This window comes from Hypanus sabinus, chromosome 3 (assembly GCF_030144855.1).
Source record: "Hypanus sabinus isolate sHypSab1 chromosome 3, sHypSab1.hap1, whole genome shotgun sequence".
Classification (NCBI taxonomy): Eukaryota; Metazoa; Chordata; class Chondrichthyes; order Myliobatiformes; family Dasyatidae; genus Hypanus; species Hypanus sabinus.
In genome coordinates this window covers 70,141,294-70,156,716 of record NC_082708.1, presented here as the reverse complement: position 1 = coordinate 70,156,716, position 15,423 = coordinate 70,141,294, and the positions used below count along the sequence as shown (strand labels likewise).

The 15,423-nt window shown below is 42.2% G+C and overlaps 1 protein-coding gene across 1 annotated transcript; it reads right to left on the bottom strand.

Moving 5' to 3' along the window:
* Positions 1-12,441: 12,441 nt before the first annotated feature.
* On the bottom strand, positions 12,442-13,941 carry LOC132390774 (general transcription factor II-I repeat domain-containing protein 2-like). The gene is made up of 2 exons (XM_059963323.1): positions 12,830-13,941; positions 12,442-12,744 (listed from the first exon to the last, which is right to left on the bottom strand). Exon 1 carries the CDS (start codon positions 13,434-13,436, stop codon positions 12,834-12,836), a length of 603 nt encoding a protein of 200 aa, XP_059819306.1. The 5' UTR covers positions 13,437-13,941; the 3' UTR covers positions 12,442-12,744; positions 12,830-12,833.
* Positions 13,942-15,423: the final 1,482 nt, after the last annotated feature.

Sequence of the window (15,423 nt, the reverse complement as noted above, 5' to 3'; positions counted from 1 at the left end):
GGAAGGAGATTGGCATTTTCAGGCCTCTCTATTGGGCGGGTACAAATTCACCTACATCATGATAATTGTACTGCAGCATCATACTCTTTACTCCTTCGTGACATATTGCTTTTTAAACGAGCTCACTCTTCATTGTCCTCATCCTTCCAGATATAGATTTATCTGCATCCACATCAATATAACGACTGCATATGTCCATCATCATGTCCATACGAGCCATCCCACTTGTTCATAACTGCATCATGTTCTGCTTCTGTCTTTCCCAGGATTGTGTGATACTTCCCTCTGTAATTAGTCTCCTTATACCCTTCTTGCTGGAGATGAAAGCGCAGGATACTGATGAAGAAAGGGAAGGGTGAGTTGCTGGGAGGTCTGAAGGGTCCTGCAAAGAGAGTGGAGAGATTTGCTTTGAGCATGAATGTCATACTTGCACAGAAATAGTGGCAACCACCATGGAGTAACAATAGCAACAATCCGACTGGTGCACAGCAGCCATTCAGGTACCTTGAGCAAACAAGGAAAAAGTTTTTTTCTGTGGTTACAAGTTGAGCTGTACATTAATAAAAGTTGAATTTTCAGTTAATAAAAGTTCCACACTGTTTTGGGGTTGCCTTAAATGACATAGAAACATAGAAACATAGAAAATAAATGCAGGAGTAGGCCATTCAGCCCTTCAAGCCTGCACTGCCATTCAGTATGATCATGGCTGATCATCCAACTCAGAACCCTGTACCTGCTTTCTCTCCATACCCCCTGATCCCTTTAGCCACAAGGGCCATATCTAACTTCCTCTTAAATATAGCCAATGAACCGGCCACAACTGTTTCCTGTGGCAGAGAATTCCACAGATTCACCACTCTCTGTATGAAGTAGTTTTTCCTCATCTCGGTCCTAAAAGGCTTCCCCTTTATCCTTAAGCTGTGACCCCTCGTTCTGGACTTCCCCAACATCGGAAACAATCTTCCTGCACCTAGCCTGTCCAATCCCTTTAGAATTTTATACATTTCAATAAGATTGCCCCTCAATCTTCTAAATTCCAGTGAGTATAAGCCCAGTTGATCCAGTCTTTCTTCATATGAAAGTCCTGCCATCCCAGGAATCAATCTGGTCAACCTTCTCTGTACTCCCTCGATGGCAAGAATGTCTTTCCTCAGATTAGGGGACCAAAACTGCACACAATATTCTAGGTGCGGTCTCACCAAGGCCTTGTACAACTGCAGTAGAACCTCCCTGCTCCTGTACTCAAATCCTTTTGCTATGAATGCCAACATACCATTTGTCTTTTTCACCGCCTGCTGTACCTGCATGCCCACCTTCAAAGACTGGTGTACAATGACACCCAGGTCTCGTCGCACCTCCCCTTTTCCTAATCGACCACCATTCAGATAATAATGGTAAAGACTCATCTGTTGTACCTGCAAAGACTCAGCCCCAATACTAAGTCCATCTATCCTCTCTTTCCAGCCGCCCTTATCCTTAGTGAAGCTGTTGTACAAAATGGTCCTTATATACAGTATCTGGCACCTGTGTGTTGGATCGGCCAAGAAATCTTGGTGGAACCTGAGAATAATTTCATAGCAGAGGTGTTGCAAGTGGGCTCTGGCAGCTTTACCTCTAGGAAAATCTTGTGCACCAGTTTCATTGGACAGTAGACTCTGTTCAAGAAGGCTAACTAGACCTGTTATTACCCAGGAAAATAGCGTACTCTTCCTGAGAGACTTCATTCCAGCATTATGCTACAGTATCTGTGAGCAGTCTTAACATGCTCTCTTCTCACTGCTGCCATCAGGAAGGAGGTACAGGAGCCTTAGGTCCCACAGCACCGGCTTCATGAACAATTATTACTCCTCAACCACCAGGCTTCTAAACCAGAGGGGTAACTCACTCACCCCAACGCTGATCTGAATTCCACAACCTATGGACCCACTTCCTAAGGCTTGACACTCATGCTGTCAATATTATGAACTACTTGTTTATCTGTTGTTATTATTTTGTTTTTCTTTTTGTAGTTGCATGTTGGTTGTTCGTCCGTCTTTGTGTGTAGTTTTTCATTGACTCTATTGTTTTTGTACTTACTGTGAATGCCCACAAGAAAATGAATCTCAGTGTAATGTCTATGTACTGGATAATTATTTTGCTCTGAGCTTTTCTACGGCTGTGACACAGGTAAGTCTGATCCTGTGGCTGTGAAACTCCCAGTTCCCATGGTTCTGAATGACCAGCAACCACAGCAAAGGTTGGTACCAATCATCTCAAATGTCATCTAGGTATGAGAAAGAAATAATTAATGTATATTTCTGTGAAGAAAATCTTGAGAAAAGCCATAACGGGGCCATAGACTCTGAGAATACTACAGTGGATTACAGTGCAAGACTAACAAATGGTGCTTGACATTCACCAAGGTTTCTCCAGTGAACTTCAGAGAGCACAGGCAACCTCTATACCCTGGGATAAATCCTGGAACTCCTGTTAAATCCATGTTAATCTCATAGGAATCTCCTAGTTGCTTCATAAAAGTTAATTCTAGAAGCTGTTAGAATCAAGTGACAGTTCCTACCTATCAACTGTTCTAGCAGAATACACCCAATGACTTGGCCTCCACAGCTGCCTGTGGTAATGTTCCACAGATTTGCCACCCTCTGGCTAATGAAATTCCTTCTCTTCTCTATTCTAAATGGGTGTTCCTCTATTCTGAAGCTGTGTCCTCTGGTCCTAGATCCCCCCCCCTCCCCCAGTATAGGAAACATCCTCCACATCCACTCTGTCTAGGCCTTTCAACATTTGATAGGTTTTAATGAGATACCCCCCACCCAATATTCTTCTAAATTCCAGTGATTAAAGACCCATAGCCATCAATTGCTCCTCAAATGATAAGCCTTTCATTTCTGGAGTCATGCTCTGGAGCCGTCTCTGTACCCTCTCCAATGTCAGCATCCTTTCTTAAATAAAAGGCCCAAAACTGCATAATGTTCCAAGTGAGACACCACCAGTGCTTTATAAAGCCTCAGCATTACATCCTTGCTTTTATATTCTAGTCCTCTTGAAATGAGTGCTAACATCACATTTGCCTTCCTCACCACAGACTCAACTTGTAAATTAACCTGTAGGGAATCCTGCACAAGGACTCCCAAATCTGTTTGCTCCTTGGATTTTTCTCTCCATTTAGAAAATAGTCTATGCTTTTATTCCTTCTACCAAAGTGCATAACCATACACTTCCTGACACTGTATTCCATTTGCCACTTCTTTACCCATTCTCCCAAACTGTCTGTCCTTCTGAGGCCTCCCTGGTTCCTCAATTACCTGCCTCTTCACCTATCTTCATTTCATCGACAAAGCCATCAATTCCATCATCCAAGTCACTGACATACACTGACAGTCCCAACACCAACCTCTACGGTCACCAGCAGCAAATCAAAAAAGGCTCACTTTATTTCCATTCTTTGCCTCCTGCCAATCAGCCAATGGTCTATCCATGCTAGAATCTTTCCTGTAATAACATGGGCTCTTGTTAAGCAGCCTCATGTGAGGTACATTGTTAAAAGCCTTCTGAAAATCTACCAATTCTCCTTTGTCTATCCTGCTTGTTATTTCCTCAAAAAATGCCAACAGATTTGTTAGGCAAGATTTTCCCTTGAGGAAACCACCCTGACTACAGCCTACTTTATCATGTGCCTCCAAATACCCCAAAACCACATCCTTAACAATTGGCTCCTACATCTTCCCAACCACTGAGATCAGGCTAAGTGGCCTATAATTTCCTTTCTTCTGCCTCCTTCCCTTCTTGAAGAGTGGTGTAACATTTGCAATTTTTCAGTCCTCTAGAAAAACTCCCCCTCCCTTTTTGTTAACTCAATATAGGCTAAGAGTTTCACCTCATCTGATCTCAACTGACAATTCAATACTGCAGGAATGCTACATAGCTGGAGGGACCATCTTATAATTAAAATAATCTGAGACCCTATTTTTCTGCCCAGGGAGATGAGTAAAAAATTCCTTTGCATGCCAGGAAAAGAAATCCAATAGCCTGCTTTAGCACTCTTTGTTGTTTTCGAGACTGTTTTGTTCACTCTTCTTTGGAACAGAAAAATATTTCAGAAGTTATTCATTGATTATCTGAAACAGTTGGTAAGCATAAAGCATGCTATGAAGTGTGTTTGTGATTTATTCTCCATGATCAGGTCTGTAACCACCTTCACATGGATTTCTGCCTTTTCATTACTCTCTGGGAAATGAAGTGATGTCACACAGTCCTTTGTGAACCTTCCAAAGTTGTCCACTGGGAGATGTTGCTCACTATAAGGGATCAACACGTAGGGACATTGTATTTGGGCACCTGTCTTAGAGCTTATGAATGGTCATTGATGAGTGGGTGGGCCTTTCAGAGATTTCACTCATTTGGCATTGGTACATTACGTTCAACTAGCATTCTGCTACCTACCTAATCTTTGTGTCATCCATTCCATGGATTTGTGATGTCCTATTCATTTGTGGAAATGATTTTCCAAACCACATCATGCAGTTTCTCATAACCATGAAATTCCTTTCTTTTTCATCTCTCGTGCTGCTTGTCCACTATATTTGCAACATTTAGGACAGCTTGGATGTACTTTTCCTGTTTTCCTGCTTGTCTTGACTTTCGCCCCACAGCGTAGCTACTTAGGCCATCCAGCGTTCCTAGTTTGTTTTGTGTTAGCTCCAGAACTTCGTCTGTTTTGTATGTACTTTTCCAAGTTAATGTAATGTGGTAGTAGAAAAATGGAGGGCTATTTCCAAAGGAAGGGTTAGATTGATCTTAAAGTAGGTTCAAAGGTTGGCACAACATTGGAAGCTGAAGGATCTGTACTCTGCTTCAGTACTAAGATCTATGTTCTAGTTATCTCAGGCTAGATTCCCAGATTCCATGAATAATGAACAAGTTCTTCAAATTTGTGGAACTGCAATTATCTAATAACAACTTTAGCAGTTTAAAGAAGTACCAAAGGATATTTATTACATCTGGTAATGTTAAAGAGCAATAATATGCAAGTGGGTATTTTCTTGGAGGATTGCAATGATTGTTAAGTTATGCTACAATTTCCGTGACCAAAGAGCTGTAATAATATACTTAATTATTTTCTGCTGTGGTTTATCTGCCATTGTCAGCTCTTCCTTCCAGGTCAAATACATTATTTCCCCTGAAATCCAATGTCTTGGACAGCTTTATTATTCTCTTTTGTAGTATCTCAATTGAATTGTACAGCTTGTACTCTCTTGGGTTAATTTGATGTGTTTTGCTAATTAGGAGTGATCAGTATTCTCAACATTTAGCACTTTGGGAACAATATCTAAAATTGGAAGTACCTCTCATACCCTATCTCAGTTTCTCTCCCTAAACTGTACTTGATAATTTGAACAGGAATGGTACTTTATTAAATAAAAGGAAAGCCTTCGATTTCACAAAAGCATTTCTTACTTGGATTTCTCAACAGCAATTGAAAGCTAGCAGGTATCACATGACATTAGGTTATAATGCCAAGTGCAAACATTCACCAGACAGTGTCCTTCCAACAGCAGTGAGTGTGAACAACTACAGACATTGCTTGAAGTTCTATTTGCAGATATAAATGTAAGTTCTTCACATTCGCTCTGACTTTGAGCTTCAAGAAGCACAGAATGATATAGAATGACATTTCATGGAAGGAGATCATTTGGCCCCTGGAACCTGAAGGTGTTTTCATTAGTCTCATTTCTTTTCCCTGTGCACGCATACAGATTTTCCCTCCAATGTCTTTTCAACATTTCTTTTGAAAATTATTAATGAATCTGCTTTCACCATCTTTCAAGCAATGCATTGCAAATTGTAACATGCTGTGAAAATATTAATACATTGCCTTCGGTTCTTCTGCCAATTAACTCAATCTCACGCCTATGAATATCTATCCTTCTGTCACTGAAAGTAGTTTCTTTTTTTAATTATTCAATCAAAACCTTTAACAATTTTGAATTGTTCTTTATTCATGCATGAGACTGAAGGCTTTTGAAATGAGGCCACATTAAAGTTCTGTTCCAGGAATGACTTGTTGGCTTCAGTCTAGACACTTCTGATCTTCCTCCACTTAGATCTGTCAGATGGGCACTGAAGCAGCTATTTTGATGTTGACCTCCAAAGCAATGCTAAAGAGAAAATACAAATTTTATGTTCAATGGGAAAATGATTGATGTTTGGATGACTATTTAAGTGCCAGGCCTGATTGGAAAGGTCAGGGTGTCAGGGCCTGAGGCGAGGGAGCGGCCGGTTTAGCTCGCAACTCAGCTTTGTGCAATACTGATGGTCTGTAGCCAGACACTCTTTTATGGACTTCAGTTCTGAACATTACTTGCTTACTTTTATTGTTTGCATGATTTGTTTTTTTTCTCTCTCTGCATGCTTGATGGTCTTCCTTTTAATGGGTCCTTTTGGGTTTCTTTGTTTTTGTAGCCGCCTGTAGGGAGAGAAATCTCAAGGTTGTATGATGTATGACTACTTTGATAATAAATGTACTTTGACCTTTGAACCCTGAATGCTCCAACTCATTTGTGGAAAAGAAGAAATGGATTTAGGTTTTCAGTAAAAACATTATTTGGCAGGAATCCTTCTTTTATTTCAAGTTTGAATACTAAAATATTTAATCCCCATGTAGTGTTAATATTTTGCTGAAAGGCAGTCATGGCTTACAGGAGCCCTTGAAGTTAAAAAGAAACTGATGCTGGGAATCTGAAAATGCTACAAACTCTGTGGAGGTCTGTCTCTCTAGTCGATGGATTATTGACAGCAGTTGGAGAAAGTAAGTCCAGCTTTCACCCCATGACATTCAATGGGATTACCATCATTGAATCCCCTCCTCTCAGTAACCTGAGGTTTACCATTGACCAGAAATAGAACTAGAATTACCATAGCTGCAAAAAAAGCAGGGGCTCTGGAGTGAATAACTCATCTCCTTGCCCCCCAAAGTCCAACCCCCATCTTCAAGGCTCAAGTCAGAAGTTACTTTCCTGGATGAGGAAACAGTCAGGAAATTTGCCAAAATGCTTCCATTGCAACCCATTTGGTAAGCACCACCATTCCCAGTAGCTGCTGTTTGTACCACCCACAGGTTGCATGGCAGCAACTCACCAAGGCTCTTCAACCAGCACATACCAAAACCAGGACAAGGCATCAAAAGCACCTGCTGCTGGAAGTTGCCCTCCATGCCACATACCTTCCTGACTTGGAAATAGTTCCTTCGCTGGATCTCTTGCTAACAGCATGGTAGGTTTACCCATACCTCAAAGATTGCATTGGTTCACCACCACCTTCTAAAGGGCAAATAAATGCTGGCTCATGCTATGAAGCCTTCATCCCTTGAATGAAACAAACAAATGAGCCTGTAACGGCTGTAAAATACCAGTCAAAGATGTTTCAGAGAATCCTAACCTCCCCGTACCAGAAAAATTCCTATGCACCCCTTCTCCATAGTGATGCTGCTTTTCCTTCCACAGATGCTGCCTCATCAGCTGAGTGGTTCTGGCATTCTCTGTTTTTATTACAATAGGTCATGGACCACTGTTACACCACCATCAAGAATGCCTACTGTGCTGTTCCACACCCTCAGTTTGGGAAGTCTGATCACTTGGCTGTACTTCTGCTCCCTGAGTACAGAGAGAAACTGAAGACTGCAGCACCAGTAGTTAAGACCAAGAAGGTATGAACAAGGGAAGCACAGGAGCGCCTACAGGACTGCTTTGAATCAGTGGACTGAACTGTATTCAGGGATTCATCTTCAAATCTGGATGAGAGTGCTGCAGCTGTTGCCATCTTAATTAAAACCTGTATGGATGAGTGTGTGCCTACAAAGACTTGCTGTACATTCCCAAATGAAAAGCCATGGATAAACCAGGAGGTACATTGTCTGCTGAAGGCTAGATCTGTGGCATTCAACGTTTGCGACCAGGTCTGTCCCAAAAAAACAGTTAGGACTTGTGGAGGACTATTTCAAGGGTGCAGAGACGATTTTAAATGAGGTTGGAGGAGAAATCAGATGTACGACGACTGTGGCAGGGTTTGCATGACATTACTTCCTACAAAGCAAAACCCAATAGCATGAGTGGCAGCGATGCTTCACTACCAGATGAACTCAATGCCTTCTATGCCCACTTTGAAAGGGAGAACACAACTACAGCTGTGAAGATCCCTGCTGCACCTGATGACCCTGTGATCTCTGTCTCAGGGGCTGATGTTAGGCTGTCTTTAAAGAGAGTGAACCTTCGTAAGGCAGAAGATCCTGATGGAGTACCTGGTACGGCTCTGAAAACCTGTGCCAACCAACTGGCAGGAGTATTCAAGGATATTTTCAAACTCTCACTGCTATGGGCAGAAGTTCCCGCATGCTTCAAAAAGGCAACAATTATACAAGTGTTTAAAAAGAATAATGTGAGCTCCCTTAATGACTACTGCCCTGTAGCACTCACATCGACAATGATGAAATGCTTTGAGAGGTTGGTCGTGACTAGACTGAACTCTTGCCTCAGCAAGGACCTGGACCCATTGCAATTTGTCTATCGCCACAATAGGTCAATGGCAGATGCAATCTCAATGGCTCTTCACATGGTTTTAGACCACCTGGACAATACAAACACCTATGTCAGGATGCTTTTCATCAACTATAGCTCAGCATTTAATACCATCATTCCCACAATCGTGATTAAGAAGTTGCAGAACCTGGGCCTCTGTACCTTCCTCTGCAATTGGATCCTTGACTTCCTAACCAGAAGACCACTATCTGTGCAGATTGGTGATAATCTCTCCTCCTTGCTTACGATCAACTCTAGTGCACTTCAGGAGTGTGTGCTTAGCCCACTGCTCTACTCTGTCTATACCCATGACTGTGTGACTAGGCATAGCTCAAATACCATCTGCTGTTGATACAGCCATTGTTGGTAGAGTCTCAGATGGAGACGAGAGTATGTACAGAAGCGACATATGCCAACATTGGAGTGGTGTTGCAGCAACAACCTGGCACTCTGCCAGTAAGACAAAAGAGCTGATTGTGGACTTTAGGAAGGGTAAGATGAAAGAACACATACCAATCCTCACAGACGAAAGAGTGAGCTGTTTCAAGTTCCTGGATGTCAAGATCTCTGAGGATCTAACCTGGCCCCAACATATCAATGCAGTTCTAAAGAAGACAAGACAGGGACTATACTTCATTAGGAGTTTGAAGAGATTTGGTATGTCAACAAATACACCTAAAAGCATCTATAGATGTACCATGGAGAACATTCTGACAGACTGCTTCACTGTCTGGTATGGGGCGGGGGTGGGGGAGCTACTTCTGCACAGGCTGACAGAACAGAAAGAAGCTGCAGAGGGTTGTAAATTTAGTCAGCTCCATCTTGGGTACTAGCCTGCAGAGTACCTAGGACATCTTTAAAGAGTGGTGTCTCAGAAAGGCAGTGACCATTATTAAGTAAACACGAGGAAATCTGCAGATGCTGGAAATTCAAGCAACACACACAAAATGCTGGTGGAACGCAGCAGGCCAGGCAGCATCGATAGGGAGAAGCACTGTCGACATTTCAGGCCGAGACCCTTCATCAGCAGTGTCCTGACAAAGGGTCTCGGCCCGAAACGTCGACAGTGCTTCTCCCTATAGATGCTGCCTGGCCTGCTACGTTCCACCAGCATTTTGTGTGTGTGTTGCACATTATTCAGTACCTCCAGCACCCAGGGCAAGCCCTTGTCTCACTCTTACAATTGGGTAGGAGATTCAGAAGGCTGAAGGCACACACTTAACGATTCAGGAACAGCTTCTTCCCCTCTGCCATACAATTCCTAAATGGAGATTGAACCCATGAACACTACCTCACATTTTTAATATCTATTATTTGTGTTTGCATGATTTTTAATCTATTCAATTGTTACGTACTCGTGACACATGACAGTGGTGCCCTTGTCATGTGACTGGGGTTGAAGCTGTACTGGACTTGAGGTGATGGTCTTGTGATGGTGGAATGATGTCATTTTCCCGCCAGTAGAGATCATGTGACTGGTTTTTTTTACAGGTTATAAAAGGTAGACCCCACCCTGTGAGGAGGGGCAGTTCGTGGCTGGATTTGCCAAGTTGACTTCATGCCACTGCGTGTTTGAAGTGATGACGCAGTTTAGCTGAAGGATGAAGTTTTTATTTAATGCCTAAAGTTTAAAAGGTTAATGCCAACAGGTTCTTTATGATTCTGTTAGTTTGAGAATTAAAGGAGAGTGAAGATTCAAGGTTGGAAGTTAAAGATCGAGGAGAATCGCTTTCTACGGTGAAACGGGGGCGACCTTTGTTTGATCCTTATTTGGAAGGATTTCGTTGACTATCTTCGTGTTAATCCCTAGGTTTACCTAGAAAGGATTGAAGGTAGTGGAGAAGGAAAGGTCAGTGCCTTTAAGCCGTTCTGTTTCGTAAATTCTTCGGGGGAAGTTCGACGTCGGGGATCGAAGCAAGCGACGTGAAAGAGAATTTAAATCGTCCTGTAAAGTCTCTCCTTTTAAATGGACTGTGAGCATATCGAACTTTTGGCAATATCACTTTAAGAACTGTTTTGGCAATACCACTTTACAGAACTGTTTTGGAATATCACTTTACGAACTGTTTGAACAGCCGCTCAGCAGCTGTTTCCGGTTACGGTAGTGTTTGTTTACTTTTGGGGGGGTTTGTTTTCAGAGTTTAATAAACGTGTTGTTTGTTATAAGAAACCCTTGCCGAACTCATATATTTATTGTTGCCTGAATACGTAACACAATAAACATATACTGTAATTGATGTACTTATTTATTTTTTTTCTTCTATATTATGTACTGCATTGAACTGCTGCTGCTATGTTAACCAATTTCACAAAACAAAGCAACACCATGGAGCCCGTTTAAGAACTGAAGGGGAACTAATATCCAAGTAGGAAGGTTTGCTAATGCTGTATGGGTGTGGGGGTGGGAGTTTAAACAAGAGTTGCAGGGGTATGGGAACCAGAGTGCCAGAACAGATAGTGAAGAGGTCATGGAGACAGATATTGGAAAGAGTCAGGTCAAGACTCAAAGCATGGTGCGAAGAATATTCTGAGCAATATGTATTCAATGCAAGAAGTATTGTAGGAAAGGCAGGTGAGCTCAGGGCATGGAATTAGGATACTGCAGCCATTAGTGACACTTGTTTGTGGGGGGGGGGCAGGACTGGCAGCTCAATATTCTGGGGTGCTGTTCTTTTTGATGCAACAGAGTGGGAAGGATTAAAGGAGGAGGAGTGATGTTACTAGTCAGGGAAAATTTCATGGCTGTGCTCAGTCAGGACAACTGGAGAACTCAACTAGTGAAGCTTTATAGGTGAGGCTATATTATAGATCACCTGACAGTCCTAGGGATTTAGAGGAACAAATCCATAGAGAGACTATAGACTGTTGCAAGTACCATAAGGTTGTTACAGTAGGTGATATTAACTTTCCACATATTGATGCGTTGGTGTGTGGCTAAGTGGTTAAAGCATTGGTCTGGTGATCTGTAGGTCGCTAGTTCAAACCTTAGCTAAGGCAGCATGTTTGTGTCCTTGAGCAAGGCACTTAACTACACATTGCTCTGCAACAGCACCGGTGCCAAGCTGTATCGGTCCTTGCTCTTCCCTTGGACAACATCAGTGGAGTGGAGAGGGGAGACTTGCAGCATGGGCAACTGCTGGTCTCCCATACAACCCTGCCCAGGAAACTTTCCAAGGCACAAGTCCATGGTCTCTTGAGACTAGCAGATGCCTATTTATTTATTATATTGACTGATACTGCTATACAGTTGTATTGCCCTGGTAAAGGTTTCACTGCTAATGTAATGGTCTTTCTGTATAAGCAGTATATGGGTTATGGTTTAAGTTAATGAGTGCTTTGGAATGTGAGCCATCCAATCAGGGGAGTGTTTCTTTTTGTGTGTCTGAAGCCAGTGTGAGCTGAGGTTTTTGTTCGGTGGGAGATGAAGAGATACACTGGAGTAAACTGGTTGTAGGATTCGATCCGGTGGGGGACCATGATTCAATGGAGCAAGTGGAGGTCGAATGAGAATCAGTGAAAATGACTGGAAGAGTTGAGCTCCAACTTGTGCACATTTGACTGTTTAATTATAATGGGCTCTGTTTGCTTTTTCTTTCTATTCTTTACTAACCCTTTAGTTAAGATTCATAAATATAATGCCTTTAATCGTATGCAGCATGCTGCCTGTTATTTCTTGGCACTGAGTTGTAACAGGGTGGCAAATTACACGGCATCCACACAAAATGGGGTTTGGGATGGGAGAGTCATCCAGATCTTCCAAATTTGGCAGGACTGAGTGTGGATTCCCTAGATCAGGGGTCAGCAACCTTTACCACTGAAAGAGCCACTTGGACCCGTTTCCCACAGAAAAGAAAACACTGGGAGCCGCAAAACCCGTTTGACATTTAAAATGAAATAACACTGCATACAACGTTTTTTTTTGCCTTTATGCTATGTATAAACAAACTATAATGTGTTGCATTTATGAAATTGATGAACTCCTGCAGAGAAAACGAAATTACATTTCTGCATGCAACAAAAACATTTTGAACTCCGAAAAAAAGACGTTGGGTTGAAAGTTACTTTTAAGTAAAATATTCAATGTCTATTTGAGTCCTTCTTGTATTTATGAAAAACGCCGAACTTAAATTTTCCGCCAGCAGCAAACCAAAAATAACGTCAGCCAGCTGTCATCCTGAAAAATGAAAGGACTATTTCACTGAACTATGAAAAAATATGAATATAAGTAAAATAATAGGCAATTAAAATATTTATCATACTTGGTTAATGGGATTTCTGCTCCTGGACCTCAGCGCACAGCGTCTGCACATCAGGGCTGTATGATGTCACCTTCATCTTTACACAGGATCGCAAGCTGTCATCTGTGAGGTTTTCAATATCACTCCATTTGTGTTTCTGAGCAAGAACGGCCTTCTGACGGGCAACATCTTCAAGGTCTGTTGTCAAGCGTCTAAACTTGGACACCCATATGTCTTTGTCGGCTATGTCGGCCAGTTCCATCTCAAGATCAGGTTGACTCACACCTGCCAATGCAGTCGTATTCAGTAGGGAAGGATCGATGCTTAAGGGAGTGACCGGGAAGGATAATGTGTTTTTTTCCTCTCTGAACTCACAGAAGCGTTTCCCAAACGATGTTTGCATTGCGATGATTGCAGAATGTAAATACTCCGAAATTATCATGTCGTGACCTTGTTTGAACTCTCTCAAATTGGGGAAGTGAGACAAAGTGTCTTTCTGTAAATCTCTGGCAAGCACTGTCAACTTGCGCTCGAATGCCAAAACATCCTCCAACATGTGCAGGGCTGTACGTCCTTTCCCCTGAAGAGCTGTGTTCAGCGTGTTCAGGTGCGCTGTCATGTCTACCATGAAGTGTAGCTTTTCCAGCCACTCTGGCTGTTCCAGCTCAGGAAAGGTGAGCCCTTTGCTGCCCAGGAAAGTTTTCACTTCTTCCAGACACGCGACAAAGCGTTTCAGCACCTTCCGTCTGGACAGCCAGCGATAAAAACACGTTGTAGCGGTGTCAGTAAACTGCAGTCAAAGATAGCTTTATTCGAACTAAACAGCCTTGCTTTTAAGCCTCCCTCAACCCAGCCCCCATGGACGCAGATGCTGCAAAAGACGCGTACTCACAAACCCCCGTAGGCTATCTCCCTTAGCCGGAATGCTGGCTAATTGTGAGCCGTTTCGGATGTGGCAGGAAATGTGTCGCTACACTTAGGTTGTACAAGATCACCATAATTACATTTCAAAAGCTAACAAACTAACATAAAATACATTTTAATTAAATACTGACCAATTATTTCCCAAAGCCACAGGGAGCCGCAGCACAGAGGTGAAAGAGCCACAAATGGCTCGGGAGCCGCAGGTTGCCGACCCCCGCCCTAGATATACACAGCCAATGGAAACCGGAGATTCACTGTAAAAAGACAAGAGGGGATAGAATTTATCAAAGGCTTTCAGGAAAGTTTTCTTAATCAGTATATAGAAGTCCCAATAACAGAGTGTGCAATACTTGGTCTGTTATTAGGGAATGAGCAGGGCAGATAACAGAAGCTTGTGTAGGGGAACACTTTACATCTAGTGATCATAATGGCATTAGTTTCAAAGTAAATATGGAAAATGATAGGTCTGGTCCATGGGTTGAGTTTCCAAATTGGGGAAAGGCTACTCTTGACAGTATTAGAAAGCCACCATCAGTCTGAAAAACAATCAAGCTCATTGGACAAGAGTGTATTATTCCAGAGTGAAGAATGGTTTATTGTAAGAAGTCCAAGTGTACAGTGTTATTTGGACAGTGATTCAGCATTTTGGGAGCAGTTGGAATATTTGCAAATCTGGATGTCAAATTGTTTAGAGAAACAGTCATAATCACTCTGGGCAGTGTAGGAGAGACAGTTTCCCAGGATTTCAGGACAGAGGCTATATTTGTTACAAGATTCTGGAGATCAGGTGGAATGTTGCACAAGGTAATTTCATTTGTATCTGGTACAAAATATTTTAATGCAGCAAATGAGAAGTGCGTGTTCTGGAAACAACCTCAAGACCTACAAGGCTTAGATTTGCCTGAACCAAGCACAGACAGAGTTGAATATTTTTTCTTGTGTTTTGGTCTGATTACCAAAAGGCACCAGGGTCCTCCAGGCTCTGATGCTCTTTTTCCCCCGATTCTTAGTTCAATATTTTCAGCTGCATCTCTTTTTAGTTATCAGTGCACCTAGGCCTTGTCTTGTTTCTCCATGTGAGCTCCCTCTCTTTTGTTTATCTTTGCTCAGTGTTGAGTTTACCTGCCCAGTGAGTTGTGATTGTTGAGTCCTAGCCAGTGTCTTTACAAACCAATCCTCAAGTAAAGATTCTTTGTTCAACTCCATTCACATCTCTGGCCTCCCCTGCAATTGGGTCCGCCTGGTCTACGTCTCTCATGGTAGTCCACTGGTTAAAGATATGGAACTTCACCATAACAATCCTGGTTCAAAACCAGCCTGGGAAGCATCCCTGTTACAACCAGAGGATAAAGTAAATGAGCAGTGGAAAGAAATTAAAACTGCTGAAACATTTAAAGCCAATAAATTCCCAGGACTGATGACTTGTTCCCATGGTTTTTGAAAGGTGACTAAGGAAATAATGGAAAGCTTCCCAAAATTCAAAGTATATTGTTGATTTTATTTTACATTTATAAGGAATTTTTGAAAATGCTTGGTTCTTATTTGCACCAAATCCTCACTCTGTGCACAAATATCTGTACACAGCTGTATTTAATGAGATCGGAACATTTTCCCTCCTGATGAATTTGTACATTGTGGTTGGTACTCTTCTCTGCATTATTAGACCATAAAGCTTTGGACCAGAATTTGGC

Bases quoted from the DNA above. Each gene is read 5' to 3' on its own strand.
- LOC132390774 (XM_059963323.1), bottom strand. From the start codon at position 13,436: ATGGTAGACATGACAGCGCACCTGAACACGCTGAACACAGCTCTTCAG.